The sequence below is a fragment of the Sinocyclocheilus grahami genome, unplaced genomic scaffold (assembly GCF_001515645.1).
Source record: "Sinocyclocheilus grahami isolate Dianchi unplaced genomic scaffold, SAMN03320097.WGS_v1.1 scaffold845.1, whole genome shotgun sequence".
In the NCBI taxonomy this organism is placed as follows: Eukaryota; Metazoa; Chordata; class Actinopteri; order Cypriniformes; family Cyprinidae; genus Sinocyclocheilus; species Sinocyclocheilus grahami.
In genome coordinates this window covers 435,819-457,931 of record NW_015506024.1, presented here as the reverse complement: position 1 = coordinate 457,931, position 22,113 = coordinate 435,819, and the positions used below count along the sequence as shown (strand labels likewise).

The window sequence follows — 22,113 nt, the reverse complement described above, 5'->3', positions numbered from 1 at the left end:
CCAAACAAATGTCATTGAAAGTTCTTTATTTATTTATTTATATTAAGATTTTTAACGTTTCAAATCTTGTTTTCAGTATAAAATCACAGGTTTCAAATATTATTTTAATATTATAATCAATTATTATTATTTTAAGTAAAAATCTATTTTCAGTTGTACAATTTAAAGAAATTTTTTTTACTTTTTTTTGGCCACATTTGTTGTGAGAATGTGGAAATATATTTGCATAATATTATAATATATGTATAGATATTGTGACAGTAAGATATTTAATACATTTTAAGTAAATATGACTGAATTTACATATTACGTACAATGTACAGCACAGTGATCATAATGTCATAAAAACTAATGCTGAAAAAGTTTTTCCATAAATGCAATATATATATGATTTAACATTCACATCAATGCAATCAAATGGCCAATGTTGTGTAGGCCTACGTAATGTTTATTAAAACTGAGTACTGTGCAACGCAAATATAATGACCAGAATCGTGAAATCTGTGAGCGACTTACTGCTGGCCGATTTCGTGCTGGAGTTCAGGTTCGAGTACCTGTGGCCTTTCTGGCTTTTCATCAGGAGCGTTTACGATTCCTTTAGATATCAGGGACTGGTGAGTATTTGACTCGGTTCTTTGTAAATCAGCATTGTATACCTCTTTGAATGACATGTTTTACACAGGTTAAAATCGATCATCTCTACACGTCTCGTCTGATTCCACAGGCGTTCTCCGTGTTCTTTGTGTGTGTCGCATTCACATCAGACATCATCTGCCTCCTGTTCATCCCCAAGCAATGGCTGTTCTTCGCCGCCAGCACGTATGTCTGGGTACAGTACGTGTGGCATACAGGTAGGTCAACATCGCTCAAGCCCCGTCTGACATTCCATGAGTATCTTTTTAGGAGTAAAGCTGCTTACACTCTAGAGTTGATTGAATTTCAGAGAACACTAAGAATCCGTTGATTGGATGTGGATGGTGCATTTGCAGAGAACGCATGGGAGAAATGTGTTTGCGAGAGCAGTGCTCTATCATGTAACCAAAAGTTAGGCGTCCATTCACCAATGAAAACTGCAGACACGTTTATCCAGCTGTGTTTTCAGAAACCCAATTGACTGTTTTCTGTTTCATTTGTTCCACATTTCTGTCCATGAAATGATCTGTCGGAAGTTTTGCTAGCGCCTAAAACCTTTGTCGCTGATTATTCAGGGGCATAATTCAGGAGCATTCTGCTAAATATTACGCAACCGTTCACTTTTCTGCCAGTTAGTAGAGAGGGAGATGTTAAAAGGGCTTTTCTTATGCAAATGATACCATTTAGATCTCTCTGGATAGTCCTTTATCTTGAATGTGTTTGATGATTGCATAAAAGAAAAATATGAGCAAGTGGTATCTCTTTTTTTTATTTTTTATTTTTTTATTTTTTCCCCCCAAAGCACTTGTTGGTGATTGTTTGATATCATAGTTTATGTACAGTACTGTTCAAAAGTGTTTTGTTTTTTTACGTGATCAAACATACAGTAAGACAGTGATCTTATGAAATATTACAATTTAAAATAATCTATTTGAATACGTTTTAAAATGTAATTTATTCCTGTGATCAAAGCTGAATTTTCAGCATCATTACACCAGTCTTCAGTGTCACAATATCCTTCAGAAATCAGTATAATATGCTGATTTGCTGCTCAAGAAACATTTATTATTATTATCAATGTTAAAAACAGTTGTGCTGATTGTTTTTTTTTCTTCCTGAAATTCTTTGAACAGAAAATAGAAAACAGCATCTGAAGTAGAAAACTTTACATTATAAATGTCTGTACTATTTATTTTGATCAATTTAATGCATACTTGCTGAATATATATATATATATATAATGCTTCCATGTAGAGATTTACCTTGCTCTTGTATTTGAACTCTGAGTGCTCCTGTCATTATATGTCCTTTTCTTGGGTCGATTCAGTGATACCTCAGGATAGAGGAGGAAAATAATTGCTGACACTGAGAGATTGTTCCTTGAATGCTGCTTCAATATGCCTTGAGCTGTGACTGTGATTGCTCCTGCTGACACACAACCTGCAGCGTGTCTCAACAAGAGAGGGTGCTTTCAGCAAACTAAGTTTTTGTTTGCAGCTTAGAGCTTGTTTTGTGAAACCTGTGTGACAATATTGATCTCAGAAAACAACCGGTGGCCTTTTATGCAACCTCTCAGATGTCCGATAACCCTGAAGGTCACTAATGGGCTAGAAGTCATTATAGTTTGAAGAATTATGCATTCCTAGATATGCCATAAGAATGTCATAACTATTAACAGCAGGCTAGAGATCAGTTGTCGAACATTATACGTAGTTTTCCCTCTCTCTCGTTCTATTTTCAGAGCGAGGTGTGTGTCTGCCGACTGTTTCTCTCTGGATTCTCTTCGTCTACATCGAAGCAGCCATCCGATTCAAGGATTTGAAACATTTTCATGTAGACCTTTGCCGTCCATTCGCAGCTCACTGGTAAGCTTTTCTCGCATTTTACTCGCCCTCATGTCATTCCAAACATGTATGATCTACTTTCTGTTATAGAACAAAAGAGGAGAAATTCTGAAGTATGTTCATGTTGCTCTTTTCCAATCAATAAAAAAAGCATGAACTTTCTTCACAATGTATCCTTCTGAGTTCCTTGTAAGAAGGAAAGTCATAAAGGCTTGCATGATTTTGGGTGAAATATCTCTTAAAGCACAAAGTCACACCACATTATGCTTCACAAATTTTTGATTCTTAAACATAGCTGATGTAACTGTACTACTTATAACGCAAAGTCAACTTTGTATTTGTAAACACACTGGTGGCGTCTCCATAGCAGCACATGGGAGTGTTGCCATTATCTGAAGGTGACTGATGTTGAGTCATCACTAGTTGTACCATTCATGCTTTTTTTTCTGTTTTCTGTAACATGTTGTTCTAACCCTTTCATTGCAGCATTGGCTATCCCGTGGTGACGCTGGGCTTCGGATTCAAGAGTTATGTGAGCTATAAGATACGTCTGCGAAAACAAAAGGAGGTGCAGAAGGAAAATGAGTTCTACATGCAGCTCCTACAGCAGGCCCTGCCTCCAGAACAACAGATGCTTCAGAGACAGGAACGAGAGACAGAGGAGGGTAAGATCACTGTTTGACCGGTTTGATAATACGGTCACATCTTCTTCATTTGATTAAGAAGACAAAACTATGACAACAAAGACAAAAAAAATCATCCATGATGTATATATGAATTTTGAATTGAATAATTAAAAATTTTACACTACCGTTCAAAAGTTTGAGGTCAGTAAGATTTGTTTCAAAAAGATTATTTATTTTTTATTTTTTTTACTGAGCAAGGGTGCATTAAATGTTTAAGTGACAGAAATGAAATGTATAATGTTACAAAAAAATATTAATTTCAAATAAATGCTGTTCTTTTAAACGTTCTATTCATCAAATAATCCTGAAAAAATGTATAGTTCTTACAGAACTATATAATAAAACAGTTTTCAGCATACTACAATATAATAATAAAAAAAATGGTTCTTGAGCAGCAAATCAGCATGTTAGAATGATTTATGACGGATCATGTGACACCGAAGACTGGATTAATTATGCAGAAAATTCAGCTTTGCATCACAGGAAGATATTATATATTCAAATAGAAAACGTTTTTTTATTGTAATAATATTTCACAATATTACGTTTTTTTTTACTGTATTTTTGATCAAATAAATGCAGCTTTGGTGAGCATAAGAGACTTCTTTCAAAAACAAAACACAAATATCTTAACTTCATTCTAAACTTTGAACAGTAGTGTATATTTTTAGTAGTATATTTGATCTATTATGTGAAACAGTACAATAAATAATACTATATTTATTGCATTATTGATTCAACAATTGGAAACCAGTTGTCATAAACATGGTTATTTTGCAGTTTTATTAAACATTTTTTATAATTTTTGGCAGCCCAATCAAAGAGATGGTAAAAATCCTAGTTCATTCATAACACTGGGAATGAAAGGGTCAACTTTAGAGCATTGCAATGTAGGAAACAATACTCAGTGAGTGGGTTTTAGATGTATACCAGAAATTGTACCTAATGGTATCTAGGTATTCCATGCATACAGAAGATTTTCATATTGTGCACATTAAACATCCTGCAAAAATAATATCAGTCATATGGTTGTACTACATAACCTATTCATTTGCATGATGCTTTCCGACTTGTTTCATTTGTAGTCCTACCAGTCAGACAGCATTGCCTTGTAACCTTAAAATCTCCTTCATTTGGCAGCCACCTCAAAAGGCATGTTTGAAGCAGACTCGTTGATAGTGGCTCAGAACGGCACTGCTATTACCAAGAAACTGCCTGTCGCTCTGCCTGAACTGGAGTACAAGGAGAAGGGCAAAGACGGGGGGAAAGACAAAAAACAGCAGCAGCAGCACAGCATAGGAATAAACAACAACATCCTACAGACTGTAGATGCTAAACTACAAGACATTGAGTATATGGAGAACCACCTAAACACTAAGAGACTCAACAACGAGCTTGGCAGCAGTGCCGAGAACCTGTTCCAGAGAGAGGAGGTGGGCGGTGGAGGTGGAGGCGGAGGCTCTGCCACCTCCAAACATTACAAAAACTCCTCCCTCCATAGCCACAACTCCACCAATGGCAGCGTACCATCCTCCTCGTCCAGTAGGAGTGAAAAGAAGCAGAAGTGTGCAGGGAAGAACCTTGCACCTCACAGAGATCTGATGGAGAACTGTATACCTAACAACCAGCTCAGTAAGCCAGAAGCATTAGTGCGGTAAGACACCTACTGTGGTCTGATTCAGCCATTGGTGTGCATTCGTCCCGTTTATTCCCTTTTTTTCTGTTTGGCAGCCTTGAGCAGGATATAAAGAAGTTAAAGGCTGACCTGCAGGCAAGCAGACAGGTGGAGCAAGACCTGCGCAGTCAGATCAGCTCCCTGAGCAGTGCTGAGAGGAGCATGCGCTCTGAGCTCGGCCAGCTCCGCCAGGAAAACGAGGGTTCTTGAGCAGCAAATCAGCATGTTAGAATGATTTATGACGGATCATGTGACACCGAAGACTGGATTAATTATGCAGAAAATTCAGCTTTGCATCACAGGAAGATATTATATATTCAAATAGAAAACGTTTTTTTATTGTAATAATATTTCACAATATTACGTTTTTTTTTACTGTATTTTTGATCAAATAAATGCAGCTTTGGTGAGCATAAGAGACTTCTTTCAAAAACAAAACACAAATATCTTAACTTCATTCTAAACTTTGAACAGTAGTGTATATTTTTAGTAGTATATTTGATCTATTATGTGAAACAGTACAATAAATAATACTATATTTATTGCATTATTGATTCAACAATTGGAAACCAGTTGTCATAAACATGGTTATTTTGCAGTTTTATTAAACATTTTTTATAATTTTTGGCAGCCCAATCAAAGAGATGGTAAAAATCCTAGTTCATTCATAACACTGGGAATGAAAGGGTCAACTTTAGAGCATTGCAATGTAGGAAACAATACTCAGTGAGTGGGTTTTAGATGTATACCAGAAATTGTACCTAATGGTATCTAGGTATTCCATGCATACAGAAGATTTTCATATTGTGCACATTAAACATCCTGCAAAAATAATATCAGTCATATGGTTGTACTACATAACCTATTCATTTGCATGATGCTTTCCGACTTGTTTCATTTGTAGTCCTACCAGTCAGACAGCATTGCCTTGTAACCTTAAAATCTCCTTCATTTGGCAGCCACCTCAAAAGGCATGTTTGAAGCAGACTCGTTGATAGTGGCTCAGAACGGCACTGCTATTACCAAGAAACTGCCTGTCGCTCTGCCTGAACTGGAGTACAAGGAGAAGGGCAAAGACGGGGGGAAAGACAAAAAACAGCAGCAGCAGCACAGCATAGGAATAAACAACAACATCCTACAGACTGTAGATGCTAAACTACAAGACATTGAGTATATGGAGAACCACCTAAACACTAAGAGACTCAACAACGAGCTTGGCAGCAGTGCCGAGAACCTGTTCCAGAGAGAGGAGGTGGGCGGTGGAGGTGGAGGCGGAGGCTCTGCCACCTCCAAACATTACAAAAACTCCTCCCTCCATAGCCACAACTCCACCAATGGCAGCGTACCATCCTCCTCGTCCAGTAGGAGTGAAAAGAAGCAGAAGTGTGCAGGGAAGAACCTTGCACCTCACAGAGATCTGATGGAGAACTGTATACCTAACAACCAGCTCAGTAAGCCAGAAGCATTAGTGCGGTAAGACTCCTACTGTGGTCTGATTCAGCCATTGGTGTGCATTCGTCCCGTTTATTCCCTTTTTCTCTGTTTGGCAGCCTTGAGCAGGATATAAAGAAGTTAAAGGCTGACCTGCAGGCAAGCAGACAGGTGGAGCAAGACCTGCGCAGTCAGATCAGCTCCCTGAGCAGTGCTGAGAGGAGCATGCGCTCTGAGCTCGGCCAGCTCCGCCAGGAAAACGAGTTGCTGCAGAACAAGTGAGAAATCACCTGTTTGAAGCATAATAAAAGTGGTTGCCAATATGTGCCAAAACACATTTTAAATGAGACTCTAACTCTGATTAAGTGTGGACCACAAGACAGGTGGTGTTTTTATTAAAGGTGAATACTAGTGTCAGTTATTTGAATATGTAAGACTAAAAATTCATCATTGATATCACAAATCATTGTGATTGGTCAGTCCTAATCAGCGCTGAGAAAAGTAACAGGTTGCAGGTAGACAATCATTTACACCTGCATAAAGACCATTCAACTAAAAATACACTGTGAAATATTGATATCACAAATCATTGTGATTGGTCAGTCCTAATCAGCGCTGAGAAAAGTAACAGGTTGTAGGTAGACAATCATTTACACCTGCATAAAGACCATTCAACTAAAAATGCACTGTGAAAATTTTTTATAGTTATTTAGACCAGTGTTGTAGGGGTGGGCGATATGACCAAACCTTTTATATCGCGATATGATACATTTTATTTCATGATAATGATATATTTCACAATATTGTTATTTTTGCTTTAAGTAAGGTTTTTATGATATCAACATTTTTGATACCATTTGAAATTTCATAATTCTCATAATCAATTTCAGTTGCACAAAACTAATGCTAGCCTAGCTAACATAAGTAAAAAAAAAAACTCAAGCTTTCTGAAGACAAGCAAACAGTCAGTGATAATATAAGAGCAAAGAAACTTATTACAAACAATAGGACAAAAAGCTACATTAGAACAAAGACACAAATGAACATGTGAAAAACCTCAAGCGCTAGAAATAAGAAATACTACTTAAATTGAATGTTATGTACAAAACACTACATAGACTTGTACGTAGATTTATTCCTACAAAAGTGATTCAGTTGAGAGCAGCGAGATATTTTCTCTTTTGTTGTTTGATTACCATTAATAATATAATTACAGAATCAAGTTTCCATCTAAAATTTGTTTTACAGATTTATTTTTTATTTTCGTTTTCAAATTATTTGTCTAATATTATATACAATATATTTAATTTCAGCAATTGTTATGCAGGTGTTTTTGCTATTTTTAAATTTGGTCAACAAATCAATATGACCACTGAAAATAACAACAGCACATTGCAAAATTACTAACATTTCAATAAAAACTGAAAATATAGAAATAGAAGCTCATTCAGAATATTAATAAATACTATAACAGTATAAAAATAATATTAAAATGACACCGATTTAGACCCATGGTAACTGACCAGTTAGATAATTTATTATTATTATTTTTTTTTACCAGTAAATCCCATCAGTAATCATGTTTAATAATATGTGACCCTGAACCACAAATCCAGTCTTAAGTGTCAATTTTTCGAAATTGAGATTTATACATAATCTGAAAGCGGAATACATAAGCTTTCCATTGTTGTACGGCTTGTTAGGATATGACAATATTTGGCCGAGATACAACTATTTGAAAATCTAAAGCCTTTAAAGTTGTCCAAATAAAGTCCTTAGCAATTCATATTACTAATCAAAAACGAAGTTTTGATTTAATTGTGGTAGGAGATTTACTAAATATCTTCATGGAACATGATTGTTACTTAATATCCTTATGATTTTTGGCATAAAAGAAAAATTGATTATTTTGACCCATACAATGTACTTTTGTCACCTCTCATACATTAAAATCTCAAGCTCAAAGTAAAAAAAAAAAATAATGTCTGTTTCCAAGGTCCCCAATTGTATGCTAATCACTACAATTGTTAATCATTAGTAGAGTACTAGCTAATTATTTTCTTGTGGGAACACCTGCCTATGTATCATCAGATGCACATTTCCATCTCTCTGCAGTTGTTTATGCCAGTGTTGATTATGTTTGTCTCTGTCTTAGGCTTCATAACGCTGTGCAGGCCAAGCAGAAGGACAAGCAAACGATTGTGCAGCTGGAGAAGCGGCTCAAGGCAGAACAGGAAGCGCGAGCTGCAGTGGAAAAGCAACTTGCAGAAGAGAAGAAAAGAAAGAAGATGGAAGAGGCCACAGCTGCACGTGCTGTCGCTCTGGCGGCTGCCTCCAGGTGAGACTTAGACGAATAGTTCTCCCAAAAATATGGTCTCAACCCCGTATTCTGTGGAATAGACTTAACGTGGTTATTTGGTGCTGTGTGTGTTTGTGCATCTTGTTTTTGTTATGTCTTTGTGCTGGTGGGCTTGACTCTGGCCTCCCTTCACAGAGGAGAGTGCACAGACTCACTGAGGAGTCGCATGCGTGAGTTGGAGTCGGAGTGCAAGAAGCTCACACATGACATGAAGCTAAAGGAGGAACAAATCAGAGAGCTCGAGCTCAAAGCGCAAGTAAGCCAGAACTCCTGCTGACATGCTGCTTTAATATGCTTTTTAGCAATATTATATAGCAATATTTAGAATAAAGCATTCAGGGAGGGATGGCCTTTGTGAGGCACAGAATAAAAAAAAAAATACTGATTTACTTCCTTTACTGATTTTTGTTTTGTTTTGTTTTGGTGTTAGTGTGCACTATTTATCAGTGCCCAATTAATCCAAAGAAATAATGTCTGTCTTTGTAATTTTTCATAAAAAAAAATAATGTCTGTTTCCAAGGTCCCCAATTGTATGCTAATCACTACAATTGTTAATCATTAGTAGAGTACTAGCTAATTATTTTCTTGTGGGAACACCTGCCTATGTATCATCAGATGCACATTTCCATCTCTCTGCAGTTGTTTATGCCAGTGTTGATTATGTTTGTCTCTGTCTTAGGCTTCATAACGCTGTGCAGGCCAAGCAGAAGGACAAGCAAACGATTGTGCAGCTGGAGAAGCGGCTCAAGGCAGAACAGGAAGCGCGAGCTGCAGTGGAAAAGCAACTTGCAGAAGAGAAGAAAAGAAAGAAGATGGAAGAGGCCACAGCTGCACGTGCTGTCGCTCTGGCGGCTGCCTCCAGGTGAGACTTAGACGAATAGTTCTCCCAAAAATATGGTCTCAACCCCGTATTCTGTGGAATAGACTTAACGTGGTTATTTGGTGCTGTGTGTGTTTGTGCATCTTGTTTTTGTTATGTCTTTGTGCTGGTGGGCTTGACTCTGGCCTCCCTTCACAGAGGAGAGTGCACAGACTCACTGAGGAGTCGCATGCGTGAGTTGGAGTCGGAGTGCAAGAAGCTCACACATGACATGAAGCTAAAGGAGGAACAAATCAGAGAGCTCGAGCTCAAAGCGCAAGTAAGCCAGAACTCCTGCTGACATGCTGCTTTAATATGCTTTTTAGCAATATTATTTAGCAATATTTAGAATAAAGCATTCAGGGAGGGATGGCCTTTGTGAGGCACAGAATTAAAAAAAATTACTGATTTACTTCCTTTACTGATTTTTGTTTTGTTTTGTTTTGGTGTTAGTGTGCACTATTTATCAGTGCCCAATTAATCCAAAGAAATAATGTCTGTCTTTGTAATTTTTCATCAAATATAACTTGTTCCACTGCTGGACCAACTTTCTTGTTCAGCTGATGTTGTCTAGGCCTCGAAGGCTTCTGGATAATGTTAACTCAATAACCAAATAACTGTTTAACTGATTTAGTGATGCAAAAATAGTGTCATGAAAATACACCACCATTCCAAAAGATTAGGGTCAGTAAGTTTTTATTTTTATTTTTTTTAAATGATTATGAGTTACAATAAGTCTCTTCTACTCATCAAGGCTGCATTTGTTTGATCAGAAATGCCAAAAAAACAGGATTATTGTGAAATATTACAATTTAAAAATACTGTTCTGTGTTAATAGATTTTAACATGTAACTTATTCTGATGGCAAAGTTGAATTTTCAGCATCATTACTCCAGTTTTCAGTGTCACATGATCCTTCAGAAATCAATAATATCCTGATTTGCTGCTCAGGAAACATTTCTTATTAACATGTTGAAAACCGTTTCACTGCTTAATGTTTTTGTGGAAACCTTGATAAATTTTTTCAGGATTTTATGATTAATAGAAAGTTCAAAAGAACAGTATTTATTTGAAATGGAAATCTTTTGTAACATTATAAATGCCTGTTGAGTGCTTCTAAGTATTTTAATACAACCTTGCTGAATAAACTTAGTATAATACTTTCGTGTATATATATATTTTTTTTTCTGTGTACTTAAAATGTTTAAGACTTGAGTTGGTACTGATTCGTTATTCATTTAAAAATATAAAAAATATATACACTTTGCAAGGTTTTTGGGGTTTTTTTTTTTAGCGACATTTGGCCTGATTCCTGGGACAAAGTGTTTATCCTCTTCACAACTGGCTGCAAATTCTCGTTCAAGTCTGGAAGCAGCTTCATACATTTCAGATGGATAAAATCTATCCCTGAGATTAATTTACCTCTTTATTTATTTTTGTCAAGATATTCTGTTTCACTCAGCAATTCATCAAATTCTAGATGTAACGTAAGTTGTGAATTGCGTTTCATATTGACTGAAACATACCTTCATATACTTAACTCTATGTGCAGGAGTTACGCAAATATAAGGAGAACGAAAAGGACACAGAGGTTCTGATGTCAGCGCTGTCGGCCATGCAGGACAAGACCCAGCACCTAGAGAACAGTCTGAGTGCTGAGACCAGAATCAAACTGGATCTCTTTTCAGCACTCGGAGATGCCAAGAGACAGCTAGAGATTGCTCAAGGTCTGCCCCCTTCCGGTCTTAATATATCTCTTAGGCTTTTCTGCTTCCGCTCACTACCCTATTCTCTATTTGTCCTGCACACAGGTCAGATTTTGCAGAAGGAGCAGGAAATAAAAGAGTTGAAGCAGAAGATCGCAGAGGTCATGGCAGTCATGCCCAGCATCACCTACTCGGCAGAGACCAACAGCATGACCCCTGTGACCCCACATTACTCCTCCAAGTTCATGGACACCAGTCCTTCCAGCTTGGACCCCAATGCCTCCATCTACCAGCCGCTCAAGAAGTGAATGTCCAATCACATCGTCCACTTTGCTCTTTGATAGTTCAGTATGCAAAGCAATGGGATGGGGTAGTATTTTTGTTTGATTTACCCTTCCTCTGTTAGTATGGCTCTTCTTTGTTGTTGATAAAAAATAAGTGGAGGAATAGAGAGGGAAAAAAATTCGAAAAAGGGATGTCTCATTGACCAGAACTGCCCTCCTTGTGTTTAAGGTTACTTTTGAAGCTCTTACACCTAAAATCTTTTCTTGGTAACGGCACTTTAGCCTGTTGTGGTTCTTTTGTCGTCCTCCATACGTTTTGTATGGAGGTCTTTATGAAGATCTTTCTTGATTTTATTTAGCACCTCCTCATCTATGTGTTGAATCTGAACAGTTTTATGTGGCAGAAAAGGTGGCATGACTTCTTTTACTCTCCTGGTATAAGCGTACCATCTTTAAGTTAATCGAATGTAATAGGGAAAACGTATTGAGATGAGACCGAAGTATTTGTGATGGAAAAACATTGTGTTTGTTGCAATGGAGTGATTAAGAATGCATTTCAGTTGAAGTATGACCATAGTATTGTACATCTCTGTTTTTCAAGGGAGGCAAAAAGCATTTCATTACAGATGTTGGATCTGAAATTGGAAATATTTTAGGTTTCTGTTCCTCCCGTTGCTGTTTTCTAAGAAGTCGAAGACTTGGGGGAAAAAAAAACCCATGTATTTAAAAAGGGACTGATGTTCACATTGTATTTGTTGACAAAAATGCTGCATAAATATTCGGGAATGTTGTCGTATTTTGCAGTCAATGCAAGTCCTTTTTGTTACTGGACAAAATTGAAATAGAATTTAGTTGAAACCAGTTGAAAAGCTGAACATATGATGTCTTGTTTGCCAGTTGTTATGTTACACAGTGCCTTGAAATATCTTGTTTAATATATTGTCACACACTTCCCATGCCATATTCGCCCATGCCTAGAATCCATTTGATTGGTCAGCACAGCACATGACCCGATTATTTTTTTTTATTAAAAATCATCTGCCGTCTTGTTGCCATGTGTTTTGTCGGGGGGAAAAACATACCAGTAACAGCTAAGCCCACTCTAATCCACTAGATATTATTTGTCTGCTGTTTTTGTCATGTCTCTACATTACATTTACATTAACATGCTCATTGCATTTTATAATACTTGCTGAATGCTTTGATTTTGGTAAAATGTGCCAATATTTCTTTGAGGATAATGCAAACCATGCGTCATTTCATAGCGACTTCATTCAGTGACTGGGATAACACCTAAAAATCAATCCATTAACGAGTTCTCCTTCACACTTCTTCTTCAGTGGTTTAAGGTTTGTGTCATGATGCAGGCAGAATATGCTTGTTTGGTTTAGTCCTTGTTTAACAAGGCTTTCTTTTTTATTTGTCTACCTTGGGAAAGTATTACTGTGGATTGCATTTGGTGTTTTTATGGTAAACTTTGTGGAGAGTAAAGAACACACCTTTGTTTCTCATTGTTTTTTTAGTTTTTTAACAAAGCTAAATGTTGAGGTTATGTGTTTGTACAGGGGTGTAAAGTACCTCAGTACTGTACTTGCTTTGGAGAATTTGCACTTCATTCAAATGCTATTGAAATTGAATACTTTACAATTACATTTACAAGGGGGGGATGATTTTTACTCCTTTCAGTTTCATTTCGCATTCCAAATACGTAATAAGTGATAACTTATATCTTATTGTTTTATCCTTTCTACACTTCTGCCAATGCTATGAATATTTACAGCAGTCAAAGAAATCAATTTTAATGTAGGATTTAATTGGCTACAAATCTGTGAAATCCTTGTGAAAAGACAGCAGGGTTATTATCAACAAAAACCATAAAATAAATAAACATTTCCTTACATAATAGAACAATTTTTTTTAAATATTTTGTTTCAGCTAGTTGCTAAGGCAGCATTTCTGATTTTAGTTTAGTTTAAGTTGAAGTACTAAAATAACTCAAACTAAAATGTAATAATAAACTATATAGACAAATAAAAAAATGGACAAACCCATCCAAATTACAAAAAAATAAGAATTAAATGTAATTAAAAGTACTATAACAATGCCTTAGAAAATGTTTAGCACACTGATTATTATTCTTATGCAAGTTACAAAAAAAAAAAAAAACATTGAAATGCTATAAAGTACATGAAATGAAGAAATCATTTATATTTTTTGCCTCCTCAATCAATAACTAGTATTTCTGTTTGTTTCCAAGTCTCAGTTTATTAAAAAGCCAAAACGGCCAGCTTTGTCATAATGGCCTTATATTGAGAGACCTTCAAATATCTTATATCTCAACATTTCTGAAATATCTCACCTTATTTTGAGGGGCCTTCGAATTGTGTTGTGTTTTTATAGCCGTAGTGGAACATAGTTGATTTGATTTTATGATTTCATCGAAACAAGCCCGAGTCTCAATAGAGGACCATTTCTTCTACAGCCGCACGAGGGCGACAAAGATGAGCTCAACAGATTCCACTATGCTCGTGTCACTGGTTTTTCCTGGGAAACACGGACGGGGTCCTGAACCTTATGAATGTTGACTCCTCGGGCATTATAGGGAGGAATGGACACATTACGGCGCACATACCAGGTTCCTTCATACAAACCCGCTGTCTGTTAAGACGCTGTTTGATATTCGCGCGCCATTTCAAAAAGCACACATCGGAGGCTTCCAATGGATCGTTTGACGCCGTTGCCTAGAAACAGAATCTTTGCGCCGCGTACCTCGAACGTCATTTTGATTGACGGGACGAAACGCCGCCCAGGAGACGCGGAGGCTCAAGTATTCCCGCAGATGTCGGCCACAACAAAGTTGAGAGAGTGAGAAGACGTAGTTCATGGCCAACAGCAGCACCTGAAGCCGCTTCTCCGCTCAGAAACCTCGCCATGGATGTGCTCAAATCAGCCAGGAGGGCTTTTATTCGCAGTCCCAGCCTGACCAAACAGTCCCGGAGCTCAGGCAAACACCAGAGTGAGTATTTGTGTCAACAGCGAGACTTTAGTTTGGCGTGCTGTCGATCCGGTAGCGTTAGTCAGGTTTAGTAACGCACTCAGAAGATGGCGTTTTCCCTAATAACGTTAGTTGTGAAGCTTTATTAGTAAGTTTGTGGGTAAAATGTGTTTTTTAACTGGATCTTGATTATAATTTATACAAATTCTCTGCAAAAGTAGTTTAATGGAAGACACCGGTGAGTGTTTCCATCTGTCGACGAGCTTCACAATCTTCGTGAGATACTAGATGTTTTGGGGTTCATCAATAGTTGAGCTACCCAGTAATGTCCAAAAACGCTGTCTACATTTTGAGAAATGGCTTTGCCGCCTGTTTTCATCAGCCCTCAAAACTCCAAACATTGTATTTTTGCAAGCTTTTTTTTTTTGTTAAGTTATTTTTAGTTTGATTTTTTTTGGGGGGGGGACGTTGCAATATGCAAGAACATGTTTTCTTGGACCAGGAGGCTGGATGTGGTATGTATGTTCGTCTCAGAGCTGCTCTCTGACACACTAAAGATCCCGAGGTATTTCTACACCTCACTGACCTGTAATATATTCAGGAAAAGCACATGCAGAGGCCCACAGTGCGGTGGCTTTGACCTTTATACATCTTCAAGCGAGATAACTAAAATTTCAATATTTTCTGTATCTCTAAGGGCTCCTCTGACTCTCTTTAAAGTTTTAGTAGGATACATCCAAAATATTTAGGAATATTTATCTGTGCAGTATGAATTGTGTGAATCAAATACAATTTTGACCAGTGAGGCCCACTATCGATTTTTAAAATGTAACTTTGTCTCAGATTTACATGACTGCTTTAGTTTGGTGTTGGAATAATAATAATAAAAAAAAAAATTAAAGACACATTGTATTTGATCAAAATCAATATATATTTTAAAAAAAATTAGTCATTTAGCAGACACTTTTATCCAAAGCTTACAAATAAAGCAGTCAAAACTAACAAAAGAGCAACAATATATAAGTGCAAATGACAAGTCCCGGTTAGCCTAACGCAGTATATATATATATATAATATACACACACACAAAGAAAAACAAGTAGATAGAATAGAAAAAAAATAGAAAGCTAGTGTTTGTTTGTTTTTTGTTTGTTTTTTATAAATAAAAATCTAAATAAATATAGATAAAGTAGAATTAAAATAGAGTAGAAAGTGTTAGAGTTAGAGGGTCAAATGAAGGTGGAACAGATGTCTTTAGTCGTTTCTTGAAGAATATTATTTCTTGAAAATGAATGAATACAATTTAAATTCTATTTTTTTTTGTAGTTTTCTATTTTAGTATATTAAAAAATGCTTTATTCCTTTGATGGTAAAGAATTGTCAGCATCATTACTTCAGGGTCACGTGATCCTTCAGAAATCATTATAATATGCTGATTTCAAGAAACATTTATTATTAGTATCATCTTCATCAATGTTGAAAACCATTGTGCTGCTTAATATTTTTGCGTGAACCATAATGCATTTTTTTCAGGATAAATAGAAATTTGAGAAGAACAGCATTTATTTGAAATAGAAATCTTCTGAAACATTATAAGTGTCTTTACTGTCACCTTTGATCAATTTAATGCAACCTTGTTGAACAAAAAATTATTAATGACCCCGAACCTTTGAACGGTAGTGAATGTAGGTTGATATTTTGAAAACGTATCACTTATGTGTGTGTGTGTGTGTGTGTGTGTGTGTGTGTGTGTGTGTGAGAGAGAGAGAGACCCTGGACCACAAAACCAGTCATAAGGGTCAATTGCTATTGCTACAAATATACCCCAGCGACTTAAGACTGGTTTTGTGGTCCAGGGTCATATACACCCATATATATGTGTGTGTGTACTCAGTGGTGTGAGTAAACAGTTACCTAGTTGTGACAGTCCAAATGGTATATTTTCATAATCGTATTTCCAATTATTTAATAACTGTAATTGAATTGCTTTAAACAATTGTTGCAGTTTTGCTCTAGTAGGTCTTTGAAGGCCTTATAAGAATGATGAGAAGTTGCCTACAATGGTTTTGTGAAGTAAACATGATGCAAAGCCAGCAGTGTGATTTTGTCGGCATCTGAAATCTGTTACCTTCTCTTTGGCATCCATCCTGGACTAGTCTACAAGTAGGTACTTGTTTGCTGGCAGTATCTGAGCCATTCTAAGAAACATTTGTTTCAACAAAGACTTCTTCAAAGTCGCACTGGACAAGTCCATAGCAGAGCTTTGAAAGCAGGTGAAGTGGACTGGCCTGGTCTTTACAAGGGCAACTTATTTTTTCCTTTAGTGGGATCAGAAAGGTTGCTGTGCGTTTTCATTTCCCTTTTAATTCTGTCTTGACTCCACAAAAGTGCTTTGTTTGTTGGCTGAGAGCTGCTTATCTGCATGACCTGGAATACAAGAAGTCTGCATGTACACTGTTATGATTGTGTTCATAATTCAGTCACAGTGAAGGCACAGGCTTTGCCAGAATGGTAATTGTTTCCAACATCAGCAAGCTACCAGTGTTTATAGGTTGTTCTCTCAATGGGTGAGGGATGGAGAAGAAGACACAATCGTGTGTGAACCATTCTTTGGTTGAACTACTGACCTACTTTTAGCTGCAATACAGACTTCAACTCATTTGACTCCTTTTGGAGGAATGCAAACAAAGATATTTTTTATTTGACTGGGTTGCAGTTGTTCATTTTTGGATTGTGTATGTTCCCTCTTTAAACCAGTGGTTTTAAACTGATGAGTCACGACCCAAAAATGGGTGGCAGGTCTGTTCCGAGTCTGTCAGGGTCACAGTTGAGCAGTGGAAAAAAACAAAACAAAAATACAGTCGATCAATGACAAATTGTGTACATGCTAAATAAAAGGAGCAATTTAGTTTAACCAGGTTTTTAGAACTGTGATCTTTATTGTCATGTTGGTTTAGAACAGGGGTGGGCAAGTTCTTTCAGTTCAGCTCCAACCCTGAAAACAAAAATCACCTGCCTATAGCCTTAGTAATCCTGAAGACATATTGATTAGCTTGTTCAGGTGTGTTTGATTAGGGTTGGAGCTGAACTCTGCAGGACTGCGGCTCTCTAGGACCAAACTATATATATATTTGGTTTGTATCTTTTACTTCATGTTGGTTGCACCACATATCTATGATTTGATGGATGAACATTTTTCAAATATTAATATTTATATTAATATAATTATTTGCAAATTTAATCAAAAGTGAAAGTGAATAGGTTGATCAACTTTTAATTGGGAGGTTTGATAATGATTTGCGTTATAGTTCATAATTGCTTTCCTTCCTCTTGTATGTCATTAAACAAATAATAATAAATATATAAATAAATAAATGAATTAATGATTATACAATGGCATGTGTTGTAACCATAATACAAGTAAAAAATAAAAACATTTCTTACATGTGAGTGTACTACCAGACTGGGATACCGAAGGGCTGACCTTGAGAATCTGGGTGTGACAGACAGGACGTGACATGACTCTGGATGATCAGCTGTGATGCAGCGTGATTCTGGATGAATAACTGAGGCGAGATGTGACTCTGGACGAACAGTTGAGACGTGACGAGACTCTGGACGAACAGCTGAAACATGGCGAGACTCTAGAAGATCAGCTGTGACGTAATGAGGCTCTGGCAGCTCAGCTGAGGCGTGACTGGACTCATGACGATCAACTGCGACTTGACTTGACTCCTGAAGATCAGTTGTGACTTGACTTGACTCCTGAAGATCAGTTGTGACTTGAGGTATGTGTTTTTTTAACAGGTATTTACGAAGTGGTTAATTTAAGATTAACACAATAGGATGTACTTTGACTTGAATACCTGTGTTTAACAAATCTGACTAAAAGAAAAAATGTCTCGTTTGTTTTGGCTTGGTGCCTTTGTGTTGTAATTCCCAGAATTTGTCTGTGGGGATTTTCTGAATTTTAAATATTATAGCTCCACTGCCAAAAGCAATCAGGTGACTGCAGGAGCCACAGGTAGTGTTACTAGAGCCAAACAACAGAAATAATGAGAGTGTTTATTTGTGTGCATCTTAGTTAATGGATAGCTGAAACGGCTTAATGTGTTGTAATCAGATTGGGAAATTATGCAGATTGTGAAGGCAGAAGTGTTGTAGGTTCATATTTACATTTTATATAATTAACACATTCCTGGCATCAACATTACAACTAAAAGATTCTCAGAACTGAGTATTCAAAACACATGCTAAGCTAATACAGTATATATGTATGTGTATTAGTCAACCTAACCAAATTATTCATCCCAAAGATGTGCAGTTGGCTAAGCTAGACTTTCATGTTTTCACATTGTTTTTAGTGAAGATGATTTGAGAAAAGACCCTTCAGGATAGAAATTGAAAAAAAAAAAAAAAAAGATGGCAGAAACACTGGTTCAAGAAAGACGCATTTAATTTCTTGAACTTACCATCTCTTACAGCTGCTCCAGACCTTTGACTGTTTTCAGTCAGCCCTGGAAATAAGGATGTACAGAGGCATCCAAAATGTTTTTTGGCCTAGAATATTTGAGTCTTTAGAGCAAAGGTTGATTCCAAGAAATATTTGCTCATGCAGTGTTTTTTTCTTTTTCTTTTAATATTTTATAACCGTTTATGACTTCTACAGCACAAGTCTTTGGTGTGCACTTTGAAGCTGTTTACAGTTTGTCTTTGCTGACTTGGTTCTTTTTTTTTTTTTTGTAGCTGTTTAGTGTTACCTCCATAAACTATTCACTTCATTCGTCTTTTCTCCCTTTGGTCCAGAGCTCCCTGAGAACTGGACTGACACGAGAGAGACTCTTGTGGAGGGAATGACCTTTAACCTTCGGCATCTGGGCATGACTCTGGTGGACCAACCCAAAGGCGAGGAGCTCTCAGCTGCTGCTGTCAAGAGGATTGTTGCCACGGTGAGTTCTGTCATTTGACATATAGCTCGGATATGAAGATATATCAGTGAGACCCCTAAAACCACCCTAGCAACCACATAGCAACACAATAAATCACACAAAACACCTTAGAAAACCCATAATCTCCATAATAATCACACAGAACACCCTAGAATCAAGAACCAAGTTCTGCATGGACAAGCACAAATGTTATTGTTCATTTGTTAGGCCAAAGCCAGCGGGAAGAAACTGTCTAAAGTGACCCTGAAAGTGTCTCCTCAAGGAATCGTCCTGTGCGACAGCGTGTCCAACCAGCTGATCGAGAACATTTCCATATACAGGTGAACTCCACACACCTCCGGCACGACTTCTCTCACGTTCACCTGCCTGTTAAACATTCACTCGCTGTGCAACTGAACCACATTAGACTACGAAAGGAATGATTTCTGTATGCTTCCTCTTCTGAGAAGTAGTGTGTCTGACCTAGTGGAGATTTATTTATCCTGCCATCCAGTGTTTTACCACACACACTCACTTCCTATATTTGTTTAAAGAAAAACAGTAGCTGTCAGTTCTTCAATGTATAACAGTAGTTCAAAAAAACAGTCCTTGAAATTCCAACGCAGACAGCTGCGTCTGCTCCATATCTCTGCAAAACATTGTTTTTGTTTACTCAAAATTGACTGCAAGTCCTTAACTCTGGTCTGTTTTATGACCCTTTCCTACAGGATTTCATACTGCACAGCTGACAAGATGCATGACAAAGTGTTTGCTTTCATCGCTCAGAACCAGCAGAATGAGACGCTGGAGTGTCATGCATTCTTCTGTGCCAAACGGAAAGTGGTGAGTGTTTGATGCTTTCCTTATGAAAACTGTGAATCTTCAGTCACCACAAAGACTTCTGACTTCAACAAAAGGAGTCAAACAAAGCATGAAGAAGGGGGACAGTTTTTCAGAATAGCTGACTAGATTACTTTGTGTCTGTTGAAGGACAGGCTGTTCTTCAAAGCATAGCACTTCATCCAAAAACATGTCTGTTTAACGCTAGATGCTGAGGGTTGGATACAAAAGCTTTCCTAGTGAGCCACCTACCTAGGCGACATCTGAAGGCACCATAACCTTTGCACTACTGATGCAAAGGCGGTTCAGAAAGCGGTGTCAATTCAGAGATGCATTATTTTGACTTGAGTGTAAGGCAACATTGCATGTAATCTTCAGAGAACACACTTCCAGAATGCACTGTGACAAGCTTGGTGAAACAAGTCTGTGACTGAAGAGTTTGAGAAAATTGACTATTATAAATTGGTTTTGTTCAATACTGAAAAGTATTGATACAGAAGCAGATCAACATAATTACTGACCATTTCTAAATGTAAGATTTTACCCAGTATCTGTGTGTGCCATGCATTTTTGCTTATTGAAATACTGTGCTGTTATTTCAGATGTGATTTTTGCAGACGTAAGGCAGCTTGCTAGGTTTCACAACATACCTATTATATTTTATGATATATTCAATATATTTCATAATATAATAAATTACATTGTATAAAAATATTATATTTAATATTTTCAGTATAATGTAATATAAAATGTATTACCTTATTTATTTACTTGTCAATTTGGCTCCAATAGTTACCATAATGTGTTTTATGCTCACTTGGTTTCTGAACATAGCTTTTATGTTTATATATGATATATTCATAATATAATAAATTACAATATATAGAATTACTATAATGAATATTTTTCATATAATTTATAATAAATATAAAATATATTACAATTTATCTATCTCTGTCTGTCTGTCTGTCTGTCTCCAATAGTTACCGTAAAGAAGTGTTATATGTTGTTATTTATGCCAGAGATGCTAAAATTGTGACACGTATGCTGCCCGTAGCACACAGAGCATTCCCATGTGGTACAGCGCAACTGAAATGGCTGCAATATAACAAAGAGTGAAAAATTTAAGGGGGTCTGAATACTTTCCGTACCCACTGTATATACCGGTATATGTGCACAGCATAAATAAGTGTACCCCCTCTAAATATAAAAGATGTATTTTCTTAATGATCACTAATATAATTCATAGAAAGATGCCAAAATTGAAATGTATTAAACATATTCTTAATAAAAACAGAGAAATACATGCCATTTAATATATCTGTAAAATAAGAAACTTAGCCATTTTTTTGTTTAAATGAAGGATTGCAGAATTGAGTACAACCTAGATTTAATTCAACTACAGTAAGTGTAATATTCTAGATCTTAATATGTCCTCCATAACTCTTAAGAACACTGCTCTGACACTTCTTGGCACTGAGTGTACAAGTTCATGACAAATTTTCACATCTGTGCTTTTTAACTCCTGGAGGACGACCTCCTTAAATGCTCTGATCTTTAATGGGGGAGTTTTGCTTAGCTCGTCTATCTCTCACAGCAGCTCAAGAGTGTTAAGATTGAGTGAAATACATGTCCACTGAAGGATTTTCACCTCAGGAGAATGAATATCTTCATTGTCATGTTAAAAAAAATGCCCAATAATGCAGGGAATGAGAAGAGGGTAGCATCTTCAGTTTCAGGTTTTTGTATTACATCACACAGTAGTGTGTGAATTCATGCCAGCATTGATAAAGCACAACTCCCTCACACCTTCAGCACTCATACATTCCTATAGAAGAGCTTTACTACCACTGAACGTCACTGTGGGAACCAG

At 36.8% G+C, this 22,113-nt stretch overlaps 2 protein-coding genes and 1 long non-coding RNA gene across 4 annotated transcripts in view; 2 read left to right on the top strand and 1 right to left on the bottom strand.

The window, feature by feature from the left end:
• Positions 1–482: 482 nt before the first annotated feature.
• On the top strand, positions 483–12,499 carry LOC107562873 (macoilin-1-like). Its single transcript, XM_016247616.1, has 11 exons — positions 483–614; positions 725–851; positions 2,375–2,498; positions 2,964–3,142; positions 4,304–4,655; positions 6,096–6,311; positions 6,389–6,547; positions 8,425–8,607; positions 8,764–8,884; positions 11,040–11,214; positions 11,299–12,499. The coding sequence occupies exons 1-11, from the start codon at positions 483–485 to the stop codon at positions 11,499–11,501; spliced, it is 1,971 nt and encodes a 656-aa protein (XP_016103102.1). The 3' UTR covers positions 11,502–12,499.
• A 1,689-nt stretch (positions 12,500–14,188) lies between these two features.
• The window catches only part of ldlrap1a (low density lipoprotein receptor adaptor protein 1a), a 20,877-nt gene continuing 12,952 nt past the window's right edge, over positions 14,189–22,113 (top strand). The window contains exons 1-4 of one of the 2 annotated variants that reach the window (XM_016247625.1): positions 14,189–14,493; positions 19,279–19,421; positions 19,629–19,741; positions 20,129–20,243. In XM_016247625.1, the coding sequence (XP_016103111.1) occupies positions 14,409–14,493; positions 19,279–19,421; positions 19,629–19,741; positions 20,129–20,243 (456 nt within the window). In that variant the 5' untranslated portion in view covers positions 14,189–14,408. The remainder of the gene's footprint in view (positions 14,494–19,278; positions 19,422–19,628; positions 19,742–20,128; positions 20,244–22,113) is intronic. The other variant, XM_016247624.1, reaches the window with a different exon arrangement.
• LOC107562880 (uncharacterized) overlaps positions 14,456–22,113 on the bottom strand; it is a 19,020-nt gene continuing 11,362 nt past the window's right edge. Inside the window, exon 3 of the long non-coding RNA XR_001606040.1 lies at positions 14,456–14,533. This is a non-coding gene — a long non-coding RNA (uncharacterized lncRNA). The remainder of the gene's footprint in view (positions 14,534–22,113) is intronic.

Bases quoted from the DNA above. Each gene is read 5' to 3' on its own strand.
- LOC107562873 (XM_016247616.1), top strand. From the start codon at position 483: ATGACCAGAATCGTGAAATCTGTGAGCGACTTACTGCTGGCCGATTTC. The intron at 852-2,374 runs GTAGGTCAACAT...TTCTATTTTCAG, and splicing joins ACAGTACGTGTGGCATACAG to AGCGAGGTGTGTGTCTGCCG. The intron at 6,548-8,424 runs GTGAGAAATCAC...TCTCTGTCTTAG, and splicing joins AACGAGTTGCTGCAGAACAA to GCTTCATAACGCTGTGCAGG.